Genomic DNA, 24,323 nt, shown 5'->3' on the forward strand with positions numbered 1-24,323 from the left:
GAGCTGAGTATAGTGTACTGTAAAATGGGACAGCCATGGAGCCCTGGATAGGGTGAACCCCAAGAGTCTACTAAAAGTGGGGTGCTGGGCATCCATCCCCTACCCAGAGTCCCAGCTATGGGGTCAGATTTACCACCACTCCCAACCCAAAGATAAGGATGGCTATTCCCCCCCCCCTCCTTCTACAGGAATGGCCAGAGATTCCTTGCCTTTTGTTCTTTTCCCATTCCTTCAGGCTGTGCCACATCGACCAAAGCGCAGGTGGGGTGAATCTCGAAACAGGAGGTTCCTTGAAAAGGAGATGGACTCAGCACCTAGATCCTAGGAAGAAAACCAGCACTCCTTCTCAGATCCCATCTCCCCCTACCCCCTGCCTAATACTTGGTCTAGCCCCACAGAGAGAGTTCTGTCCCCCCCCCCAACTAGGGAATCCACACAACCTAGAGAGGAATCCTAAATAAATGCCCCCCCATCAATCAAGGCCACAGTAGCACACTTACATAGTAGCTAAGCAGTGGAGTACTTAGCAGTCTCCACTAAGGCCTTGTATAAACTAAACACATCTGCTACAGAAAGTAACAAGTTATACAAAAGGCTATCCCTAGGAAGCACAAAGGAACTTTTTAAGAAAGTAAGGTGCAAAATGCAAGGGTCCTGAAATCTGCATGCAGGCTTCTTGTTGACTGTGCAGAGCCTGGAAGTCCTGGGAAGGCTGGGGGTTGGGGGTGGGCAGGAGAGAGATATTCATTTTCTTTACAAGGAACAATAAGAATTCCATGTCTGCTACTCAGCCTTGGAACTCAAAGAACCCCAAAACAAAGCCATATATATGGGGACCCATGAATTTTTGTGGCTGTTCAGAGCTTAATTACTCTTTCTTGATCCATGGGACTAGACACGACACCGCCAAGGTTAAAATGCCCCAACAGCGCCGAGCAGATGTGAGCGAGCTGGCAGACACGCAAATGAGGCCTGCCTTGGAGCACGATACCAAGTGACTAATACATTGCATATCGTTGAAAGAAAATTATTTTTCTCTAATTTGCATTTGCTTGGGGGGAAAAAAAGCCAACAGAGTCCCTCCTTACAAGCATGAGTCTAATCCTGGAAATACAGCCCGGCTGCTTTAAGGGAGCTGGAAGGAAGGAAAGACTGCCAGTGTTTTGGCGTTGCAGGCTTGTTTATCTTTCCGCCTTTCCTCCAAGGCAAGCAACATTCCTACAGAAAATGGCACACGTCATAAAAAGAGACCAATTTATAGAACTGGCAACGAAGTTCATGTATCACTCCAGAAGCATCTTCCAGCTCCCCTAGGGGAATATGTAGAAAGAAGTCCTACCTGGGGGGTGGTGAGTATCTAGACTTGGACATCCTGTTGGTTGTCCACACAAGGGCCAAAGTAACACAGAAGGCGAGATTATCGAATTCAGTCACCCTGAAAAGATTTTCTATATCCCGGGGACAGCCCTTCTATATCCCCTATATCCCCGGAAGGCTTCTTTTGACCTTGGGATTCCTGGGGAGTTAGGATGACCCTTTACTCTCAGCTTGCCCCAGGTCATCCAAGAGACTGACCCAAGTTCTTATGCATCGTTGTCAGGATTGGACAGAGTGATGGCCATCACCTGTATCCTGTTCTCCGACCCAATCTAGTGCCCGGAGAGTGGTGCCTCTTCCACCAGGCCTTTAGTGGCTGAAGCTGAAGGCCAGCCTGTTCTGACAGGGGAAGCTTTTGAGACATGGGGCTCAGAGTCAACCCCAGAAAATGCATACTCCCTCAGATCCTGAACCCACACACTTGCATTTCCATCCTGAAGAACAGTGCCCAGTGCCCAGAACACAGCAGAGCCTGTCTCTAACTTATCTGAATAGAGCCACTGCAGAGGAAGAACAGCCTTCAGAGCCTCTGGGATCCCCAGAAAGCCTTCAGTTAATAACACATTCTTCCCAATAAGCTTACTTGGGGCTGCTGGTTGTTGTCTCAAATCTTGCAAACTCTGACACAAGCAGTTGAGGACCCACGTTCATAGATCTTGGCCAAACCCCTCTAGACAGTGACACTCCGGGCCCCCACCCCAACATTCCCCTCCCTGCCTTCTCCTGACACCCCTGTCTAACAAGATCCCTAAACCACAACATGCAAACCATCCCACACCCCTACCCCACCCTTAGGGGAGTCCTTAAGGTGTGTGCTGGGGATCTGACTGGTGACGGGATGTGGCCCAGCTTTCTCTCATCCGAAAGCGCCAGCCACAAAGTGGTGGCCACCTCTGCAGCTCCTCTACAGGGCCTGCCTGCATAGTGCACGCTTTGTGTGAATGCTGAGGAGGCGCAGCGCTGCTCGCGCGCCAACAGCTGTCACATTATTTGCACTCGCTGTAAACAGCCTTCACATTCCCCCCTTACCACATAGTTAAAGCCAGACTAACAATCCACAGTTAGAGATCAAACCAACAACAGCAGCATTGTGTCTGCCTTCGCCTTCGCACCAAGACCAGCAGCTGGCAGCTTTCTCCGGAACAAGGGACCCTGGCTCCCCCCAACCCCACCCCTCCGGGCTCTAGCCAAGGCCAGCCAAGGAAGCGCGCTTCTCCATGCAGTTTGTTAAGCCCAAGAGCACCGCCATTTCGCAGTGATTTCCTTGTGGTTTATCAGTCCTCTCCCAGACTTTGTGCCTCTGGTAGAGTCTGGAGAAGCTGGATGGGAAGAGGTGACTGCTCACACGACTAGGCCACTGGACCGAGTGGCTAGGCAGGGCCTGTGATAGGGAGGCCTGTAGCCCCTGAGGTTGTCACAGACGCTGGGCATGTCTGCGGTTCTGTGCAGAGCCACAGAGGTCCGCCTCTGGTCTTTCAGAAATTGCCCAACTCATTGAATACTTACTGGTCGCCCCACTGATCAAAATGTCTCCTTTATGATTTTTGGTTAAGTTGAACATTTCCATAATCGTCATTATTAGCGCAAATTACACGCCTAATCGGTCCTTAAATAGATTTTAATTAAATAATCATACAAAGCTCATTTTATGACTTAAGAAAGGCATTACTTTTCGTTAGAAACTTTCCACCAGGATATGGAATGACGACAGACAAATCCTCGTTCTTTGAAGATCACCAATAACCAAGGGGGCAGAGTAGCCAGGAGTAGATCCTGTTTTACCTTCCAAGTGGAAGCTGGGAGCAGACACATTCTAGAAGCCCAAACATGCTCCTAGATGAGGAAGGGAGCTCTCGCCTCAGTACTACTTTTGGCTCCTTTTTGGCCAGTAGAAATAAGCTGCCTCTCCATCTGGAGATCTCTCCAGCTAGTGGGGTTTGTAGACCACTTTCCCCCGCCCCCACCCATTTTCCACCCAGTCACTGTGGAAAGCGGGCAGTCTGGGCTTGTTAAATGCTGTGTAAAATGCTGTTAATAAAATAATAAATACAAAGGATGGAGACTGCCGGGTCCATGGATGTTTTGACTGGAGATGCCTTGGCACTTGTCATGTGTTTATGGGAGGGCAGACAACTCCAAAGATTTACATAGTTTGAACATTTTTGTACTTCATTTATCCTTTCCTAAATGACGTAGGTCTCAAGCTATTTCAAGTTTGCATTTGTACAGAACTGTGAAATGCCTAGGAGTTTCTCCAATTAAATCAAGTTTTTTTAACTCAGACTCAAAGCTAGAACATACTCTTGCCGGTCTCCACCCTCAGCCTCTCCGGGCTGGAGAAAACAAACAGACCCTCGAAAACAATCCTGGATCCTCAAGCTTCCCACCTCTGCCCCTTCCGAGGGGTCTCCCCCAAAGGTCACGGAGACTCTAAGCAGCTGAACTCCACACTGCAGCCACTACAACAGTCAGGAGCATTCTCTCCACACACTACCTCTAAAATAGTGAGCTAAAACGGTGGCGGGGGGGGGGGCGGGGGGCAAAACTGCTGGCCTGGTAAAACCCACTGCTCACAAACCAACGTCAGCAAAGGTTGCAAGGCTTTCTTTAGAGGGACCAGAGATTCATGCCTACTGAAGCTCTTTCAGCACAAAGGCTTTTAGGGAAAGAAGGGAAGGGGGGAGGGAAAGGCAGGGAGAGCTCCTGTTTCAGAGCAGGCATCCCCTGAGAGTCAAGAACCAAGTGTAGCTTCAATCAAAATCTGACTTCCCCTCTGGGAGTTGAAGAGGGAACTTGATCACAGTAGCTTACTACCGGCCTGGATCCATACAGGTCTGGTTTTCTTCTCATGCTAGTAATTTCTTTTAAATACATATCGATAAAAAAGAAGCAATCTCTGGCTGACTTTATTGAAAGCCACATCGAGCCTTCATAACATCCGGACTTAATCCCTATCAGGCCACAGTACCTCTGGCAGCAGCAGGCCATTCCTTCACCTCTTCCAACTAGGTCTTCTCCTCCAGCAGCTCCTGTCCCCTCCCCTGAAATAATGACTGGAAAACTTGCCAAACGGCACCTAGATACCAGTTCTGGAATCAATTCCGACCCATATAATGATCCCACTTAAGAGGGGGAAAAATCCCAAGTCGTTGCATATGGAATCCCTTAAAGGCATAAGGCAAAGAACTCTAAACAAAGAGAGAGAGAAGCCCATATAGGTCTACCCAGAGGAATGTCCCTGGAGGAAGCAGCTGACCTGCATGCATCCTTGGTCCCTGAAACACTGGAGAACTAAGGAGCACCTTATAGAAACATGACAGAATTCAAGGCAATTATTAACCCTCTGGGCCTACTGTGTGCCAAACAGTGTCTTTGATCCTAAAGGTAGATAATTATTCCCAGTCATACAAATGAAGAAACATATTGAGGCTCAAAGGCCATAAATAACCTGCCCCCAAGGTCACACAGCTAGTAAAAATGGGCCATGGTCAAACTCAGTCCTGGAGTTGCGGAGAGGAGCCAATTATTGGCCTAATTGTGTCACTTGAAATCCCCATTTTCACATATTGTCTTTACCTCAAGTAAGTTCAGAAGGCATCTTAAGCCTGTGTGTATCATCAACTACAAGGTAAAGAGCCAGCACATGAACCTTATGTGATTCGTCCAGTATGAGCGTAGAGCCCAGTTTCCCCCAAACATCACAGCAATTTCTAAGGTGACTGAAAAGGCTTTCACAGTCTCCTCCTACAAATCTCTCACAATGAGATGCCCTGGTTGGGGGCCAAGCATCAGTTGTAGGTGGCCTGGCCTCTGTTCTGTACTGGTCCTGTGGTTGAGATGGCCACCCTAGACTTGTCACATAATACAATCGATTGTCTAGATCGAGCAAAAGGCCTTTGGGAGGGAATCCTACATCTGTCAACATCTCTTAAAGCTCCAAGAGGAAACCCTAGGGACCAGATGGAGGGGAAAAGAAAATATCAGGGAAGTGACTTGTAGATATCAGGCCCTACTGGGCACCCCAACATCCCAAACCAAAAGCCAACCACCAGGGAAAATAGAAGACTCTCCTTTTCCCAATCTTTCCTCCCAGGATACGGTCTCAAGATTCTCTCCCCAATTGCTCGAACCCCTAGGCCCAGGCTTTCAGTTGCATTAGGAACTTTCAAATCAAAGGCTTATTAATCTTCGCCTTTTGCCTAGTGAGGACTGGCTCAGGCACCAGACATCTGGTCACTCTAGCCAGCCTCTGAGCCTCAACAAGGACCCAGTCTGAAATAGACCCGGTAGAGCCACCGAGATGGAGAGGGTCCAGGTGGAGAGAAGGACTGCACACTCCCTCCATTCACCCCACCCCCACTCCGAGTGGCCATGCGGTCCAGCTGACCTGGCGCCCAGCCAGACCTCCAGCAAGTGGCTTTCTTTCTCTTCATAAAACTTCCCAGCTTCGGCTAGCCAGATGAGTTTCCAGCTCCTGCCTGGCCTGGCTCGGAACCGGCCTAGCATGCCAGGACTTCTCGAGGCGACCCCCTGACCCTGGCACTAGGCAGGCCTGAAGCTCTGGTAGACACCTTCTTCCACTCCAATTCAATTCTCCCCTCCCCCTCCCCCCAACATCGGCCACCTGGAGTCTGCGGCTTCCAAGGCAATTGCCATCCAGCCGAGCCTGCGACCTTCCATCGTGAGACAATTGCCCACAGTCCCATCCGTTGGGGACCCACCGGACCTCGCCAAGGTGGAGGGCGTACTTAGCCTCTAACACCTTCATGCCCACCACAAGGTCTTTTGCTCCAGAGAGGAGAGGAGAAGGAGCACCCAACCCCCCACCTCCGTGCTTCCTTTCTCTCTACAAATTTTGGTGTCCCTGACACCGTAGCGAAGGCCCCACAGAATCAAAACAATAGAAATGGGAGGTGGGGAGTGCCAGAAATGGTGCAGGAAGACACACACACGTAACCCTATAAACCTCCCCTCTCCCTTATAGTTACCGTTAGCATTAAAAGACCTAGGGCCTTCACTACAGTTGTACCGTTTTATAACTTTCCCCTAAACTCGTCTCCGTTCCCACATTTTGAAATCTCAAGGCAAAGATATCCGGGAAAGTTGTAAACTGCCCCCCAAGCTCAGTTAGCCTCTTACCTGTACTGCCCCTGGCAACCTACCCTGACTCACCTCCCTCCCCCAATAGTTCCCCTGGTTTGCACCTAGACAATAAATTTAGTTTAATTTAGCTTCCGGTCTTTAATTTTAGCAGGTCTCCTTTTTGCATGCAAATCAATATGGCAATTACCATCTAAAAGCTCGCCCAGCCCCGGGTCAATGTAAATTGATCATTGTCCGCCTTCCACAAAATAACACCGGGAGTCTGTGAGGCATAATGAGATTATACTGGAAACTGTCTTTTAGATCACAAATTATATTTTATGCTGTCAGGATCTTCTCTGAGTGGACTTCTCCATTTGTCTAATCGTGGGGAGCCCAGCCTGTGTGGGTACTTGCTCTCTGAAGAAAATAAATGGGGCCATACCACAAGAATCTGGCTTGAGGACACACGGAATTGAGTGTCAGTCAGCCAGAATGGGAACCTTCAGCAGTACCCGGGAAGAAGACAAAAACTGCTACCCCACAAAATATACACGGCCCGTCTTCAGGGACATGTTGGGGAGCAACTTTGGGAATCTGTTAGGGAAATACATACCTTGGGCCAAGTGCTCAGGGATGAGACCTGTCGGACCACCACAGAGGTGGATGGGAGTTCCTGTGCTTCGATTTGTTGGATTTTCCCAGACCTACCAGCTGGATCTCAGCAGAGAGACCAACTCTGGGGCAAAAAAAAAAAAAAAAAAAAAAAAAAAAAAAATCCCATTGGCCGTCAACACTGACCATGTTCCTCCCATGGTGGTCAGCCAAAGCCTAAGTTGGGGAGAGACCCCCTACTAAACCAGATCCAGAGTGTCCCAAGAGACTCCTAGGCAAAAATATTTGTATTTACAGTCTTCATCGACTCCTAGGACACTAGAACCTAACAAAGGGCCTTCCTAGCTGGAGCGGTAAGGCTCAGCCCAGAGGTTGGCCCGTTGGATTCCCCCACCCTGCCTGACTAGGTGTCTGGATGATGAATCCTTAAGGAAACCAGGGTGGCATTGTTAAGGGCCGCTGGTTGCTCCCGAGGGCTGTGTTAGGGTTGGGGCAGCATTGGGGCCTTTTAGGAAGCTGCCAGCCTTCCTCACAGCACAGCCCTGCCCCACCCGGCCTGGGCTCCACCTAAGTGGGAATCTTCCCAATAAAAACTGGAATTCCTGACTGGGTTTAGACAAAGAGGGACCAGGCAAATAAATGCCCCGCGCAAACTAAACCCTAGCAGGAGTTTACACATCTGGGGTCATTGAGACGCCTGCTAATGAGTCCTGCACAGGCCATCCCAGGCATAGTCTCTTCCAGCAGGGAGGGGAAATATATAATAAAGCATACCAAAATGAAAGCATCCGTTCTTCCCCCTTATTTCTCCCAGAGGGCATACTTCTCTCCCGCCCGGCCCCCCCCCCTCTCTCTCTCAGTCCAAGCCTTGCTCCACCTTCACCAACTTTACTACACCTTCGCACCTTTCCTCTGACCACTACTGCTGCCATTTCCGTCACCTTCCGGCCACCCAAGGTCAAGAACTCCCAGCCTCTTCAGAATTCCTGCTGCCTAGCCAGCAGGGCAAGAACTAACTAGAAGTAATCCTAGAAGGGCCGTCCACCTGTTTGGAAGGCCGCTTTGCCATGTTCTACTGGCCAAATGCATTATCTCCCTGAGAACGTGTCAAGATAGTTGCCCCTTTACTTTCAGTCTCAGTAGTGAAAAAGTCTACCTCAAGGCAAAGGGGAGGTAATTAGGCCCCTGTATCTAAGCACAGGGGATGTATGCATATGCGTGCCTTTTGTGCTTTCCCAAGTGATCCTGGTTACTTCTTTAAATGGGTTTTGCCTTTGCAACACGTAGAAATTCTGCCCGGCTCCCCGCTTCATGACATCTATAGTTTTTCTTTTAGAATATCTTGCCCTGCTGTACGTTTTCTACATTCATGTTTACACTCCTCTTGGCCAGTTCTTTATCTCCTATGTATCTCTTGTTCTATTAGGACATAGGGACCAAAGTCTCTTGATTTGTCCCAGCACTTGTCATTCAGGGATACATCTTAATCTGAGCACTCCTTTCTACTGCTTAGGTTCTTTGGCTATCCATATAATGAAGTTCATTTCCTGGCCTGACCAGCATGGCTTTGCAGCTTAAACATAAATAGAGGAACCTTAGGCCACAAATTGTTAAGTGCAAAAGAAGGGAGAGGATAAGTTAATTATCTGTAGGGGGACCTACCTATCAATATCCAGCTCTGAATAGAACTAGACTAACTTATGGTGAGTTGCATTAAATTGTAGTTCATCGATACACAAGTGATAGATTTTTTTATTAGTGTCCAGACCACCTTTGATTTGGATTGTTTCTCACACATGCCTGATTATTATAGCTATTCACAAGTTCAAGTGTTTCTTTATGTACAACTCAAGGAATGCTGTGTTCTCCCACCAATGCATACATACTGTACTTACTGGCCTGGCATCTCAGACTGGGGGGCCTGGGAGGAGTCTGGGTCAGAACCTTTACCCCATTACCTTCTCTTGCTTTGAGTATCCCCCACATGCATCAGGTCCCCCGTTGGAAACAGAGGTCTACACAGTCTGTTCTGAAACTCAAGATTCTTAAGTGAGGGTGCCCATTTTGTGTTCACAGCTCCCCCAAACAGAAGTACTAGGTCAAGCTGGTACTCTGTCTAGCAGCTGCAATCGATGTGTGAAAGAATTGGGGGATGAACACAGAAGAGAAAGGAAAACACTAGTAGGTCTAGAACCCAGGCCCCCACCCCGCGGACCACTCTACCCCCAGTCACTTTTACTAGTCTCGTTGTCCCTCCCCCCCATTAAACTATTTACCGCACTTAAAGGGTTAAGAGACACCCCCCTCCCCAACCTGCCTTCCACCCGGCAAGCAAGCCCGACTTGCTGGGCCCGCAGGCTAGCTTTAGCTTGCTCGCTCACAGCTCTCGGGAGTCTGCTGCCGTCTCCACTGCCCCCCCCCCGCCCCGTCCTTCAGCCGGGAGGGAGTCTGCATGCCTGTCTAGACCGATCTATCACCCGCACACCAACAACACCCGCGAGAGCGCGGAGACCCTGCTCAGGTCCCCCTGGCCCGCACGGTTCACAGCGGAAGGAGTCCAGCGAGCGTGACGGCGCCTGCGGGGTAGGGGGTGAGGGTCCAATAAGAATCTGGCCGCCCCGAGCACCCTGCTAGTCTTCCCCAGACCCTACCCCTTGCGCTCGCATCCGCCGGGCTACCCGGGCACTGTCAGAGCTCTGCGCGCTGGGCAGTCCTATTTTTATCTTGTCTAATCCCAAACTGGGCGGGGAGCACAGGCGTCGTGCTTAGAGAACAAGAGATAGGCGAGGGAGGCGGGGAGGAGCAGCCAGGCAGCAAAGCGAGCTAGAGCGAGTTAAAGACACAGTGGAGGCGGCCGCGAGCAGGAAGAAAGAGCGGGCTGTGAGGACCTCGCGCCGCCGCACGCAACGCACCGCCCTGCGAAGTTATTCTGGCCTGCCCGCTGTCCCTCACTGACCACCCCTCCCCACTTCCCAGCCGCACTCTCCGCAGCCGGGGCCGCGGGGGCCCGGGCTGTGTGGGAGGCGGAGGCCAGGCTGGCCCTGCAAAGGGCTGGAGAGAATCGCTAATGAGCTGTGCGGCCCATTGATCCAGAGAACACTTCCTAATTAACTCTCAGTCACCTACTGGTGACAGCGCCTCAAAGGAGAGAGCTGGGGCCGATCGAGCCCCAGTCCAGACCTACCCGCCCAGCGCCTGGTGACCCAAACCCGCGTGATCCCCTAACCACCGCAGGCAATTCGCGTACGTGGTGGTGTACACCCGCACACTAAAGACCAGCCTCAGATTAAACCCGGATGGCATATCAATCATCACCCCTCCGCGTAGGTCTACGCGACACAATCCAACCCCAAATAAACACCAGAGGCAACACTGTAACCTAGACCAGGTAACAAGTCCGGGATGGAGTCGGAAAGGTCGAGAAGAGCGTATTCCCCAAGAGTCCACATATAGGCGTCTCTGAGGTCGACAATTAAAATACCTTCAACACAAGCAATTCTGTTGGCAAAATCCAGCACCGTGCACAGGTCGATCTCTCCCGGTGGTGGTGTCCGTTTCCAATGCCACAGGAAGTGTCAGATGGCTAGAAATACCCAAGTCTGTCTGCTCACCACCCACCACCTTCTGGGGTGGGCTATTTCCTCATTTTTTTTTTTTTTTACTCCCGGGTCCATTTTAAAGGATTTTTTTTTCCGTCCAAGGAACTAACCTTAGAACCAAATAGCAGTATCGTCCGTCCCTTAGCATCCTCTCAATAAGGGTGCGTGGGGAGGGGGTTCCACAGTTAAAACCCCGGACTGTCTAGTTCTAGATGCAACCAGGCAGGACGAATACCTATTTGAGGAGCGCTGGTTTCTTTTTAAGGTTTGTTTTTAAATAAACGTAACCCTCCTCCAGTTCCTTCTTCGCTTTTCTATTTCCCCAACCCCCACCCCTCTAGACGCCAGCGGCGCGCGCCTTCGCGCGCGGGCACTCACAGCGTCTAGCTGGAGGTCGGGGACTTTCTGGAAAAGATTCATTAACAGCAAATTAAGCCTGGCTCGGCTTCGGCCTCCAAGGGGACGGGCTCGGTCGTCTTTGGGACGTGGGTACGTGTTCCATTGAGCCACCGGCCAGCCAGAAGTCCGTCGGGACTACACGTGCCACGAGCCGCCCTACTCCGTTCTAGGCGCTCCTAGGCTCTCTTCGAAAATAGCAGGCGCTCCTCGCCACAGCCCGGAGCCCCCGGGTTTGCGGTGGCTCAGTAGCGCAGCCTCCCGCCCCCTCCAAGCGCTGGCCCTGTGCCGCCTCGCCCTCCCCGCCTCAGCCGAGGATCGCGCCCGGTGCGCAAGTTCCTCTTCGACTAGAGCCTCCGTGTCGCCCGCCCTCCGAGTGGGACCAACTTCCCCGGGCCGCAGACTTTCACACGTCCATCAGGGCTTCCCACCATGCTCCCTACTGCCTAGCAGAGAGCTGAGGGCTCTGCTCGCTCGCCCAAGCGGTCCCTAAACAAGCAGTCTACACCGGTTCCAGGAGGCTTCGAACTTAAAACCTACCCTACGACGTCTCCCTAAGGGAAGGGAATGGGGGGGGGGTGTCGAATTAGAATCTTAAAAGAACATTTACAAAATAATGCATCTGACCTGATGGGTCGGCAGTCTGGTCCGGTCCGAATCTCCGGCTCTCCATGGTTTCCTAGTAGTTTTTTTTCCCCCGTTATTCCACGTGATTCACGCTTTGGGGCAAGCCAAGAAAAAAACCCGGGACTCCCCTCCGGAGTTGAGCGACGACAGCAGGTCGAGCTCGGCTCGGGCCGAGGCGTCCGCCGCACACACTAGCGCACGCACAAGCCGTCGTTCCACTCGGAGGCACCACCGGCCCCTGGAGAGGCCAGACGAAGCGGCGGCGGCTGGGGGTTTTTACAGTTCTTTTCCGAGTCGAAAAAGAAAGCAGACGGGAACCCGCCGCCCTCCCCTTCCTGCTAGCGAGGTAACGCCGAGACGAGCTTCCCAGCTTCCAGCCCAGCAACCCCCCCCCCGACTCCCGACGCTCGGCGACGACCGCGCTCCCGCGCAGACACACAGAGGCTGCAAACTTCCACTCGCTGAACTCTCGGTCCTCCCTACCCCTCGGGAGGCCGCAGGTCCCCCCGTCGAGTCCCTCCCTCCCTAGTGCCCATGCGGGGGCCGCTTAGGTTGGCTGCATTTTTAATAACTTACAGCTCTGATGTAAAAACGAAAGCGAGCAAGGTAGCTAAACCTCCCGACGGGGGTCTACTGGAGTCGGAGGAGAAACCCTCGGAGGGAGGAGGAGGTCGGCTGCAGTCCCCGGCGCGCCAGCCCGCCCGCGGCCCCCGGGGAAAGGTGTTCCGGGCACTGACCTGAAATCCCCAGTCGGGAAGTAGGCAGGGAGCCCTGCGATCCGGCGCTTTGAAGTTTTCCCCGGAGCGGAGTCCAGGCGGCGAGGAAGATCCGGGGGCGGCTGGCTGGCTGGCTGGGTGGACGTGTGCGGGGGTCGGGAGAGGGCGGCTACGCTAAGGAGCAGAGGAGCTCCGGCCGGGAAAGCGCAGCGAGCAGCAAAGTTTGGCTTCCTCTGGTGCCCGCAGTCCACTCCCAGCGCCGCGCTCGCTCGCCTCCGTCTGCAGCCGCTCTGCTGTCCCCGGGGTCGGCCCGGCGGAGGGGTGGGCTCTGGGCCGCGTGGGGGTGGGGCGGGGCGGGGCGGGCTGCGAGCCTCGGGGCAGGTGGCGCCGGCCCCGCGCGATCCTCTCCTCCCGCAGCTGGACCGGGCTCCGGCAGCCTCAGAGGCTCCCGCGCCGCCGCTGCCGCCCGCGCTCGGGCAAGAGCCCCAGCGCCATGTTGACGGTTCGCCGAGAGCGCCCGCTCGGGCTGGGTGTGTGTGTGTGTCTGTGTGTGTGTGTGTGTGAGTGAGCGAGTGTGTTGGCCAAGTCGTCCCTCCGCGGCGACAGCGCGGCTCGGGCTCTCCGCCCGGCGGCTCGCGTGGTCCCCCTCCGCCACCGCCGCCCGCCTCGCTCCCGCTCTCGGTTCCGGCGCGTCTCCCCCTCGGCCGAAGAGCTCGGCCGCCGTTCAGCCCGGAGCGCGGCTCTGCCTCACCTTGCCGCTGGGAGCCCGGGCTCCGTCTGCTGCCGCACGCCGCGATCCCAACGCGTCCCCCCTCCCAGGTTCCCTCCTCTTCCTCCTCCCCCTCCCTCCGCCCGCCCTCCCTCCCTCCCAACAGCCGCCTCCCCTCCCCCCTCAGGCGCAGCGCTCGGGCGACAGCCGCCCGCCCGCCCGCCCGCCCGCCGCCGCTGCCGCCGCCTCCAGCTCTCGCAAGTTTGAGATCCCCAGTCTCCGCTCACCCTCCGCTGCGGCGCCTCCACGGTGGGGTTTCGGGAGGGGGTGATTCCCCAGGAAAGGTTCTCCCGACTTTCATCGGCCGTCACCGATTCCCAGCTGGGTGCATTGAGGCCTCGCCACATCTGAACCCCCAACCACCTGGGTGGCGGGTCGTGTCCTCGTACCCCCCCCCCCAACTCTACCGCCCTCTGTCCTCTCCGTCCCAGCTCCGGCCCGAGTTAGCTTATTCACGCCCAGCCAAGGCTCACGTCCTAGGGGAGTGGAGACCGACTCCGCAGCGGCGACGGCTAGGTCGGCGAACAGATCCCCGGCCCCAAGAATGGGGGGCGGCGGGGGCGGCTTTCCCTGCCGCGCGCCGAGACTCCCCTTGCTACCCAGAAGGCCAGTGGAGGACCGCAATTACCATAAAGCGCCTCGCACTCCTCTCTGCCAAAGCTGTCAAACCCCAGCGGCAGGCGCCACTGCCTCCTCTCGCCACCAGCGCTGCGCTCTCTCGGCCTAGCGTCCCCTCCGAGACCCAGCTCAGCAGAGCCTGAGTGCGCGTGGGCGTCCACCCCCACCGCACCTCGCCCCTTCTTCCCAGTGGAGCTACTTCCCCTTCAGGTGCTAAAAGCTACGTGAAAACACCACCACGGGCAACAGTGGCAGTTCTGCGCCCTTGCTCCCCGGACATTTCAATTGTGTGGGAATTGTGTGTTGAGGGGGGAGGCGCTCCTGGGGACACAAGGGGGTGGGAGGACCGTAAAAAGGGAACCGGGACGTGCCTGAGTTTCTCCCAGTTCCTGAGCATTTCACGGTCGGGACCTCCGATGGTTGGAAGGTCTGCCCTCATGTCTCACCTCGGCCTCGTGAGAGTATCTCCCGCGTTTTATTTTACTTGGCCAGGAACAACTTTTGGCTTCACCGTTCAGCCCATAAATTTTCACTCGGTAACGTCGTGCAGATCAGGGCTCGGCGGCAGTGTACAGCCTGCGCCCGCAGCAGTTCAATTCAATTGACACGTATCGAGCTTCTCCTACGCACCAGGAGCAGTTCTGGGCGCCGGGGGGGGGGGGGTTACGGGGGGGGCAGGCAAGCGAAAGGGGGAAGCGGAGAAGCGAGGTTCCGGCCTCCCCTGAGCGCAGAACCTTAGGGGCGAACCCAGATCCACTTCGTAAAGCTAGCGGGAAGGGAAGTCAGGGCACCCAGGCTGGGAGCTCTGACACCGAGGCCAAAAGGTTACCCCAATTCGGTGCTTCTATGGGGTCTTTTGATTCTGGGACGGACTGGAGTATGTCTTCTGCTTAAGGATAGGACGGTGCAGGCTTGAGGAGAGTCTAAGTCCGAAATGGAAGTGGCTAGTAAACCAACACGGAAAGTTTTAAAATATCCTGGAGAGTCTGCGTGCCAAAAATTAATCAAAAGCATCTCAAGTTGATTACTAAGTCAAGGTCAAGGCCAAAATCTCATCTCTAAGCTAGAAGATATTTTTCCTTTTAAAAATGACACCCACTACTGACTTTGGGACTGATATTAGGGGCAATTGTATTCATTTTGTTTTAGTTCTCAGCATAGTTATAAAAACAGCCCTTCTCAAAGCAGAAGTGAAACATCTCTACCGTTTGAAACCCGAAACTTTGAACAGAATTAAATCTTCATGCTCCAGAGCTGCTTGTAACAACTGATACAAAAGACAGGCGGGCCAGCGGGTAGTGCCTAGCTGTGCTGGGCCGCTAATGCTTCCAGGACCTGAGCCTGCAGAATGGAATGCATGTCTTTTTCTTCCTGGTCTTTCTTGAGGGGCGGAGGGGGGTGTCTCTGAAAGCTAACCTACACATTTTTTTAATCTCCGGTAACAAGCAGAAAGACACCTGGACTATTATGCTGTAAAGCTATTTTTTATAAAGACGTTTTAGGGCTTGACATTAAAAGTTATTAGACTGAACGCATGCGAGTTACAGACACAGCTGGGGGAAAGGCCGCTGGTTTTGTGTTGTAGCAACATTTCTTTTTGAAGCGACTCCTTTTTATTCTAAACAAGTCTTAAATAACCGGGAAAGCTGGAGTTGAGTATTTGTGGGGAAACTCTGAACACGGTTCCAGGCAGAGAGGCCGCTGTGCGGCTGTGGGCTGGGCAGGAGGACTGGCCTGGACGAACAGCGGAGCAGTGCCAGGCTCATCCGGCTCGGTTAGGCCGCACCGCAGAAGCTCTGGCTCGATGCCCAGCCACCTTCTCTCCCCCTCTTCTCACCTCCCAATTCTCTCAGGAACAGGCTTTTCCCAGCGTCCAAGTTACATTAACTGTCCAGAACTTTCGGAAAATCCAGGAGGCGAGTGTGGAGCCCGAGGCCTCTCTAGTCCTAGGGCCTGCTGACAATGGGGTCTGTTTGTCTAACTTTAAGTCCTAGAGCTAAAATGAGGGGGGAGGCTGTAAGGGCGAAGGGGCCTAGGTGAAAGCTGACTGCTGGAGAAATTTGATGCTGGAGGCAAACAGGCCAGTAAATTCGCCTTTGACATAATTTGTGGCAGTCATCCCCTCTCCTTTAAGGGACTCTCTGGACTCTAAGATGTTCTCCAATGGGTTGGTGGGATTAAAAGTTTTCTCTTCCACCTCCTAGGGATGGATTTCCCAATTCTGTGGGATTTTAAAAATATCTTATTAAGGGAGTCCTAAGAAGCAAGCATGCAAGTGTGTGTGTGTGTGTGTGTGTGTGTGTGTGCGCGCGCGAGCAGAGGTGGGGGTGTTGTTTCTGATTCACTGAGAATTAAAATGTGAGATTTTCCCCAGGTCCCTAAGTGGAGAAGGATCACACCTATTGGCTTGGTTAGTCAAAATTGTTGCCTGGAAAAAAAAAAAAAAAGAGCTGTTGAAAAGCACTCCCCTCTTGTGCTCTCACTCACCTCACTCAAAGCGATCACTACTGGATCTGGGGTGCCCAGTGTCTGCCTCAGATGTTTAAGGTCTGGCTCTTCCCTGCCCTCTCCTCTGCCCTCCTCTAAGCCCTTCTGGAGCTGACTCTGGTGTCAGGCCAGTATATATACCATGGACTCCGAAAAGGGAGGAGGATTTCAGTGAAAGCAAAGTGCAGCAGATGAGCAAGTGAGCGGAAGGCAAGGGAGGCTGCCTTGCCAGCTGAAAAATAAATCAGCAAGGAAATGAGAAGTACTGCGAGATGGAGCGGCGAATGCTGCCCCTCCCCCACCAGCCTCATCCTCCATGAAAAGGTCTTGTGATTATAACATATGGCTGGACTTTAGACTCCCGGGCCTTCTCCTGCTGCAGATTCTAAGCAGGCTCTGCAACTGTGCAACCAAATTGGAGCTTCTGGGAGCAAACTTGAAACCTGCCTGTCCTTCCTTGTTGAATTCTGCTGATTATAAGACCTCCCGCATTTCCACCAGTCTGGCCACCCCTAGGTCTCGGGTAAGGTCCTATGCAGAGGTCCCACCTGCGATTAGGGGCAATCTGGGTTCCCAACTGTGTGTGTGGTTGGGGATTCATTTATGACAGTTATGTATATAATAGAAACCCTAGCTATAGGTCATAGGCCTCCTCAGCTGGTGCTTTTCTGGCTGGTGCTACTAGATTTATTATTGAAGTTATTGGAACACTCCATACACGGAATGGTAAAGATGCATTTTTACTTTATATAATGTGGGCTATACTGTTAATGTTAACTATCTTTTAAAAATATACAAATACCCCACATTTATGGTGTTCCAGTCTTACAGTAGTTTAGCAAATGAAATCCATAGGGTGTGGTGTGGTGAGGTAGAGTAGGGTAGACCAATCTAGCTCAGTTTGTTTTCCTTTCAAAACTCAAATGAAGTAACAATTGGAGGCCTATTCATGATCCTCAGGATTTTACTAATTGTAAAACATCTGAAGAGAGGTAGCTGCCTTCCTGGGCAGAAAACCCTTAGATTCAGGGTTGGACAGGCCTTTGGAGAGTTATAGGCTATTTGGAGGTGGGTGGCCCAAAGGACAGAACCAGTATGATTCACAGAAATAATCTCAGGAAATTCCTGCTCTAGGCTCCATTTATGCCAGGACCCTGAACTCTGGAATCTCAGTCTATACTGCTGTTACCAAAGGCTGACTAGGTGTTGACCAGATGGCAGAAACACAGGAGGCTTTGAGGAAAGGTCTGGCGCCATCTTTGAAGCCGGATGCTCCTGCAGATCCCCCCTTACACTACGTCCAGGAGGGGGGTTCTGGTTTTTGCTAGACCCTCTGGGGCATATTTTATCCTGCTCGAGGGGCGGGGTAAGTGGGAATGTAAATTAAAGGGGACAGAGTTGCAAAATAATTGCCTTCGGACCCAACCATTTTCGATTCTGCTTATCTCTGCTACCTGGGGCCTGGTGGGGTCTGGAAGGGACTAAGAGCCAGCAGAAGGAAAAACAGAACTGGTGCAATTCTAATCAACTGAGTGCGGGGGGGGGGGAACCTAGAAGGAGAGAGTGATTGGTGTGGGGTGGTCACCATCCCACCTCTCCAGACTGAGAATTCCAAAGGGTTTCAAAGGGTTTAAGTTAATCACTAGCACAATTTACCTGATTCCATTCTTCCTCCAGGCCCAATCTGCGGTGCCCTCACCCATACCCCAGCGGCTCCAGCTCTTTAGCACCTCTGCAGCGCACCCCGCCCTGTCTTGATTGCAGGGAGCCGGGATGTGGAGTGGTTTGCGTTTTGAGGCCTGACAGAACCTTCTGTGTGGGGCAGCGGTAGGAGGAGGTTAATGCATAATGCACAGCGCCTGGAAGCCCGGCCATTAGCGGCCTGTCGGTGACACAGACAAACGACTGAGAGGGAGGAGAGCCAGCTCGCTCTGGAGTTTAAATATACCAGCGTGGAGGGGAAACGCCATGATTTAAAAGTGTGTGTTTGCAGACACCCGCATATATTTTAATGATTTCCAGCAGGCTGCACGTCCCAACCCTGCACCCCCACCCCTCAACACAGAAGAGAGAAGATGAAGGTAGGGGTCTCAACCAGAGACCCACTGACCTGTTGTTTTGTTTGTTTGGTTGGTTATTTTTGGAGGGGAGATGAAGGAGAGAGGTTGGTAAACAGGGTGCTGAGAAAAAAGAGGCCGCCCAAGCCAAAGCCGTACTGGTTTTTGTTTAATTCTTCTTTTAAAAAAGAAAAGAAAATTTGATCATGGTGCCTTCCAGCTGGGACTAGACCCTCCACACTGGACAAGAAAGGCCTAGAGGAAGGAATACACTGTCACCCTCTTCTTTTCCCCAGAAGCCCACATTTTTTTTTTTTGAATCTTCCTGTTCTGCTGACAATCCAGAGACCTCCTTCCTGCCCGTTTAACACACCAGTGTTTTTTAGCAATTAAGGCGAGAATGGGGTGGGGATAAAGATAAGCCAATTTTTTTCCGCCATGCAAGTGTGAAAGATAAGATAAGGCTAAGCTGGGGCAAAGCGGCTGCCTACAACCTCCCCTCCGCGATTTTGATCGGTCACTTCTTATCTCGAAAAAATGCTCCTTTCGAAAACTGCATCAAAAAAAAAAAAGAAAAAAAGAAAAAAAAGAAAAAAGCTGACGGAAAGCGTTTTCATTTGGAAGTGACATTTCAAACCTAACTGCCTTCCACCAGCAGCCCCTCTCCAAAGGCGAGGCTCTCCAGGAAAAGTCGCACCTCTACTGCAGGGTTTCAGGCCTTCTCATGGGGTGGGGGGCTGGATTTCTAGTGTAATTAAGCTCAATAAAATCAGGGATGCGCGATGAGGATTTATTCCGCATCTGACACAAGCTCGAAAAGCACTTTTTTTTTTCCTCTTAGCTACTGGTCTACATCTGAGTCTCTCCATCGAGACGATGTGCTGAAACCAAACAGGTAGCTTATATTTGGGAGGACCGTATAATAACTATGTCAACAATGAGGTGGCTATTCCTTGGGAATAATAAGAAACTCTGCTGATTTTCACAAGACCCTGTAATGGGGGGCGGGGAAGGCCTCACACAGGCCAGACCCTGAGAACTCTCAACTAAACTGGACTCTCACTGAGTTTTATCAATTCTTTCCTCCTCACTGAGGGATTTCCGGAAGACTTTCTATTTGTTGAAGGTTTTGGTATCTAAGTCCACACCCTCAAGGTGACCTGCAAATCGCCCCCCCGCCCGTCCCCAGTAAAGCTCCTAGGGGCTCCAGATCGCAAGCAAAGAAGATCCGACCCCCAGGTCGAACTGAGCTCGTGCCCATAACTGACTCAGAGCTCTGAGGCACCTTCTCCCCGTAGGCACCCCTAAATCCAGGCACCCCGAGTCTGCCGGCTCGAGGTCAGGCTATAGGACCCAAAGCCCAGAGCCAGCCGCAGCCGGATTGTCCCCAGGGAGCCGAAACCACCGGTCGGGGAAACCCCTCCTCTCGCCCTTCCCCAAAGAGCCTGGTCGCGGCGTCAGCGCAGAGCAGAGCGAGCGGGCATCTGCTGACAGCCGGGCCTCTCCGGAGGCCCACACGCGTCCCATTAGTCAGCTCCAGTTCCCCTCGGGCGAGCCGTCTGGCGCGGCCTCAAGGCCCGGTTCTGGGGTGCAGGCCCGCAGAGAGCTCGGCGGGACCCGGCTCGACTTGGTTCCGCGTTCCTGGACCCGTGGCGAAGAGGAGCCGGCGGGCCAGGCCGTTCCCTGGCGGGCTCCCGGTGCCGAGCTGCGTTTCACGTGCCCGCCATGGCAGCGGCGAGGAGGGGCTGGGAGGCGCGCAGCCGATCCCGCAGGGTCCCCGACCCCGCGCCAAGGTCCCCACGGGGGGAGGGGCGGGGAACGGGGAGCATCCCTGAACCCCCCATCCCCGCACAAGGCGAAGGCGACGTCGCCCGATGCCCTGGGGTTTCCTAGGGCGCTGCTCCGAGAGCTGCCCGGCGGCGGCAGCCAGGGGAGGGTGCTCCTCGCGGCCGCGCCGGGAACTTCCCGGCCGCCCCGCAGCCGCAGTCACGGGGACCGGAAGCCCTCCCGCCGCCCCCGAACGGCCAGCGCTGGCCCTAAGGCAGTTCCAGACGGGGAGCTGGCCGCCCGTCCTACTCCTGATCCCTCCTGGCTCCAGGCGATTGTCCGCACCCCGGAATAGACCCATTTTAGGCACGGAAGAGCCACCCCGCGGTCCGGCGAGACGTTCCCCAGTTACTGCCACCAACAAGCCTTTCCCCTCCCTCTCTGGGCCCCGTATCTGGGACAGGAGGGGCGCGGAGCCGCCACTCTGGCCGGGCAGGAACACCTGCTCCTGAGCCCTGCAGCTGGGCGCGTGGTGCTGGGAGAAGCTGTCTACTGTTGTGTACAGAGATCGCGGAACAGAAAATGGGGCGCTCCGGAGCACTGGAGCCTCATCACCCCCCCCCCCTTTCCCTACCCATTCTGAGCGGTCAACCCCAAAGCCAGAAAGGCTTGCTTAGGGCACTAAGTCTCCCTGAGGGTCTTAGGGCAACAACACCTGAAATCCAGCTTCTGGCCTTAAGAGGTCGTTAGCAAGTCACACGGGGCAAAAACCAATTGTGGGAACCTTCCCCAGGGTCCACTCCCGCTCTTCAACCCAGACACCCTCATCTGCCCCACGCATTCTGGCCTCGTGCCGCGGACAGCAGTAGGTCAGGATGGCACCAGCATCTCTCCACCCCCAACCCCCGCTCCCGAGGGGCAGACAGTCGGGATGGACCTCCGGCTTTGACACTGCGCGTGGGGGAGGGCCAAAGGGTCCTCCCCACCTTCAGCAAACCGGCGGCGGAGCTAACCTGCGTGGCTGTCCCAGCCTCACCCCGCCCCCGTCCGGCCCTCCCCGACTCCCCTGGCCCAGGGCCCGGCCGGGGAAGGCGTTGTTTTGCCAGCGGGAGCCGAGCGAGTGCGCAGAGAAAAGCCACCCTGCTCTAATGAGAGTGCACACAGCGCTGCACCGAAGAGGAGGATTACCCGGCGGGCGGGGGAGGGGAGCGCGGGCCGGGGCCGCGGGCGGCGTGTGCGGCGGCCCCGTGGGCCCGGAGTCCCCGCCTGTCTGGCTGCTAATCGCACGCTTTCTGCCGTTACGGAGGCAGGCGGGAGCCGGCGGCCGAGCCCAGCGCCGGCGACTCGGCGGGTGACACGGAAACATGGCGCAGCGCCCCTCCCCCGCCCGCCCTCCCGGCGCTCCCGCCTCCTGCCTCGCACTTCCTCCCGCCCGCGCGGCTTTTGCAGTTCTAATGCTCTGCTTTCGGCCTGGCACCATTACGCCAGCAGCCGCTTCTCTGCGGCCTCGCGCGTCTCTTTCCCCCCTTTGTTTTCGGGGTCTATAGAAAAGGTTTGCTTTTGTCCCGAGCTCTCTCGTTAAACCAAACTTGTGGTGGCAACGGAAGGCAGTGCGAGCGGGGAGGGGCCAGGGGATTTTGGCAGCAACAGACCAGAGCGTGGTGGAAACTTCTCTCGCTGGGTTCCCCGCCACCGCCTTCCTACCCCCACCTCCACTCACAGACCAGCCGCCCCGCCGACGTTTCTCTCCTCAGAGGCCCCAGCGCTCCAGGAAGAAGGCCTGGGACACAGGGACTGTGACCACGGGCCTTCGAAGAGACCAGGGTTCTTGTCTGTGACCCCAGACTTTTGGCACTCAATGACCTTGATCCTTTCTGCCTTTACTTGGCTTTCGTCTGGTCCTTGGGGGCCCTGTATCTCAGTCGGTGAATAAAGAAAAAGATCAAAGTAAAGTGTTTAGCGTGTGGTTCTTCTTTTCAAAGGCTCGCTGGAACCTTACCCAGTTACTGTAGGCCTCCTTCACAGGGTATATTGTGAAAAGAGGGAGGCATGGACTCAAAGGACAAATGATAGAAAACCTTACCCCCGGTGGCTGGCCATCTCACCCACACTCACTTAGCATGCCCTTGGGAAGACTCTGCAAAGTGGGGGGGGGGGCCCTCAGTGTAGCTCCCTCGGCTCAGGAGATGCCAAACCTTCCTCTTTCCGGGCGAGAAATCGGACAACCCCTTCCCCCCAGGTCGCACTCCCCAGACCCACGCGTATGCCTTGGCCTTCTGCACTGGAGCAGCTCAGGCGGCAATTTTTTAAGCCTGCAATTAAGCGAGGCGTCGCCGTGTCCTCGGCTAGTGTCGATCCTGTCAGTCGCACATGGCCTTGGTGCTCCGGTCCGAGGCCCCGCGATTAGTCACAGGCTCGCTTCGCTCCTTCCCTAATCCTCCTCTGCAGGCAGCCTGGGGACGCGGCCGACTAGGCGGCACTGGCAGGGAGCCACCGCACGCGGGGCGGGCCTCCTGGTTAGTGCCAGCCCCACTGCACCCGAGCCAGCGCGGGCCCCGAGGTGCGGGATTGACGCCCCCCCCCGCCGCCCCCTGGTGGGGCGCCAGCGTCCCTCCTCCTCCCGCCCCTCTCCTGGGCCTGCGAGATCTATTTGTGTGGTGTCATTTGCATAAAAATAGGACAAGTGTTTCTGTGCGTTCGAACGCGGGAGGCGAAATCCTTATTGATGTGTCTGTGTGGAGCCTTCGGTTGTCGGAGCAGTTTGATTTAGGGTGTTTGTGTTGCCTTCTGCGAGAAATGAGAGGAAATCCTGCGCAACGCTTACGGCGGCCAAGGCCCCCTGGAGCATCCCCGCTCTGCGCGGCTGGGAAGAGTGTACCGCTTGGGCCCCAGCACACCAAGTCTACACCCGGCAGGTTGAGGGGTAGGCGGGCGGCCTATTATGACTCATAAAACCGGGAGGCCTAATCACCAGCTGCCAATCCATTTACATGTGCCACTTCCCAAGGCACCCTTCTTCGTCCAGGCAGGGCCTCCCGCGGGTTCGCCGCGGACACGGCTAGAGTCTCCTAGTGGAAGCTAACCAAGTGCTCGTCCTTTCCAGTCGGTAGCCCGGCTTCCCCACCAAGGCAAGACCCTGCTCCCTAGGCCTCTGCGCCTCTCTCCAGCAACTCCTCAGCGTAGACAAATAGCTTGGGAGGGCGCCGGCCTCTCGGAGCCAGTAAATCAATCATTAACTCCCTAGCGAGGCCAAGCCAAGGGAGGGGGTGGGGGCCGGAGCCCAGCGAGCGGGGCAAGAGCAAGGCTCCCTACCCTAGACTAAGAGGCATCCCCGTGCCAGCGAACTGCTCGAAGGCAGTTCCTCCAAGTCTTCCCTGTCTCCTCCAGAAGCCACAGCCCGCTGGGCCTTTCAAGCTACACCGCGCCTCGCCAGGCAGGTTGGGTTACTGCACAATCCCTTTGGCTTTGGGCTTCTCGGCCTGCTGTCCCTAAATGAGTGTGCCACGCAGGGGCAAATTCCTGGGATCCAGCCGGGCTCCACATAACTCCGGCTTGGCCAAACCTATTCGATCGGTGAGGACCTGTCTCCCCACCCTTGGAGCCTTCAGTGGATCTGGCATGCAGAGGGTTAAAAAGCCTCCGTTCGCTCTAGCTCCTCCACGGCACAGAGGAAATGCTGATCAAAGTGCCTACGGGGAAGGAAACACACGCACACTCAGGGCCCGGGTCGAAGGAGACAGTTCCCGAGTCGCCTGCCTCGAGCTGCTTCCCACATTCCAGGCAAGGCAAGGAGGCAAGGCGGCCCGCACGATTCACCCCGCGGAGCTCTGCGTGCAGGGGCTGGGGAAGGAGGAGGGACAAGGGGGCGGGAGGCGAGCCCGGGCTGCGCGCCAAGAAGCCCGGAGCCACAGATTAGTCACCGCTCGGCTCGGAGCTCACGGGTGCGCGAGGGAAACGGGAGGGCAGGCGGCGGCCCAGCTCAGCCCGGCTCCCGGGGCCTCGGCGCCGATGCCCCCGCCCCCGCTCCCGCCCCCGCCCCCGCCCGCCTGCCCAGGCTCTCCGGGACTCTAGCCGCGGAGATCCACTTGTCAGTTCAAGGGCAGGACAGAAACTGCAAGCTGAGTCTTGCGAACAGGAAATTTCTCATTGACAAGGTGCTACACACACACACACACACACACACACACACACACACACACACACACACACACAC

General features: G+C 54.8%; 1 protein-coding gene across 13 annotated transcripts in view; it reads right to left on the reverse strand.

Annotated features, from left to right (window-relative positions):
• Bcor (BCL6 corepressor) overlaps positions 1–24,323 on the reverse strand; it is a 123,578-nt gene that overhangs the window by 31,109 nt on the left and 68,146 nt on the right. For 4 of the 13 annotated variants that reach the window (XM_028767806.1, XM_028767800.1, XM_028767804.1 and 1 more), the window contains exons 1-2: positions 12,434–12,684; positions 210–321 (exon numbers count right to left, since the gene is read on the reverse strand). The exons of 4 other annotated variants lie outside the window; for them this stretch is intronic. In XM_028767806.1, coding sequence (XP_028623639.1) covers positions 210–227 — 18 coding nt within the window. In that variant the 5' untranslated portion in view covers positions 228–321; positions 12,434–12,684. Of the gene's footprint in view, positions 1–209; positions 322–12,433; positions 13,192–24,323 lie in introns of those variants that run through there. 5 more of the 13 variants (XM_028767807.1, XM_028767801.1, XM_028767810.1 and 2 more) reach the window with 2 other exon arrangements.

Source organism: Grammomys surdaster, unplaced genomic scaffold (assembly GCF_004785775.1).
Source record: "Grammomys surdaster isolate TR1022 unplaced genomic scaffold, NIH_TR_1.0 182, whole genome shotgun sequence".
NCBI lineage: Eukaryota > Metazoa > Chordata > Mammalia > Rodentia > Muridae > Grammomys > Grammomys surdaster.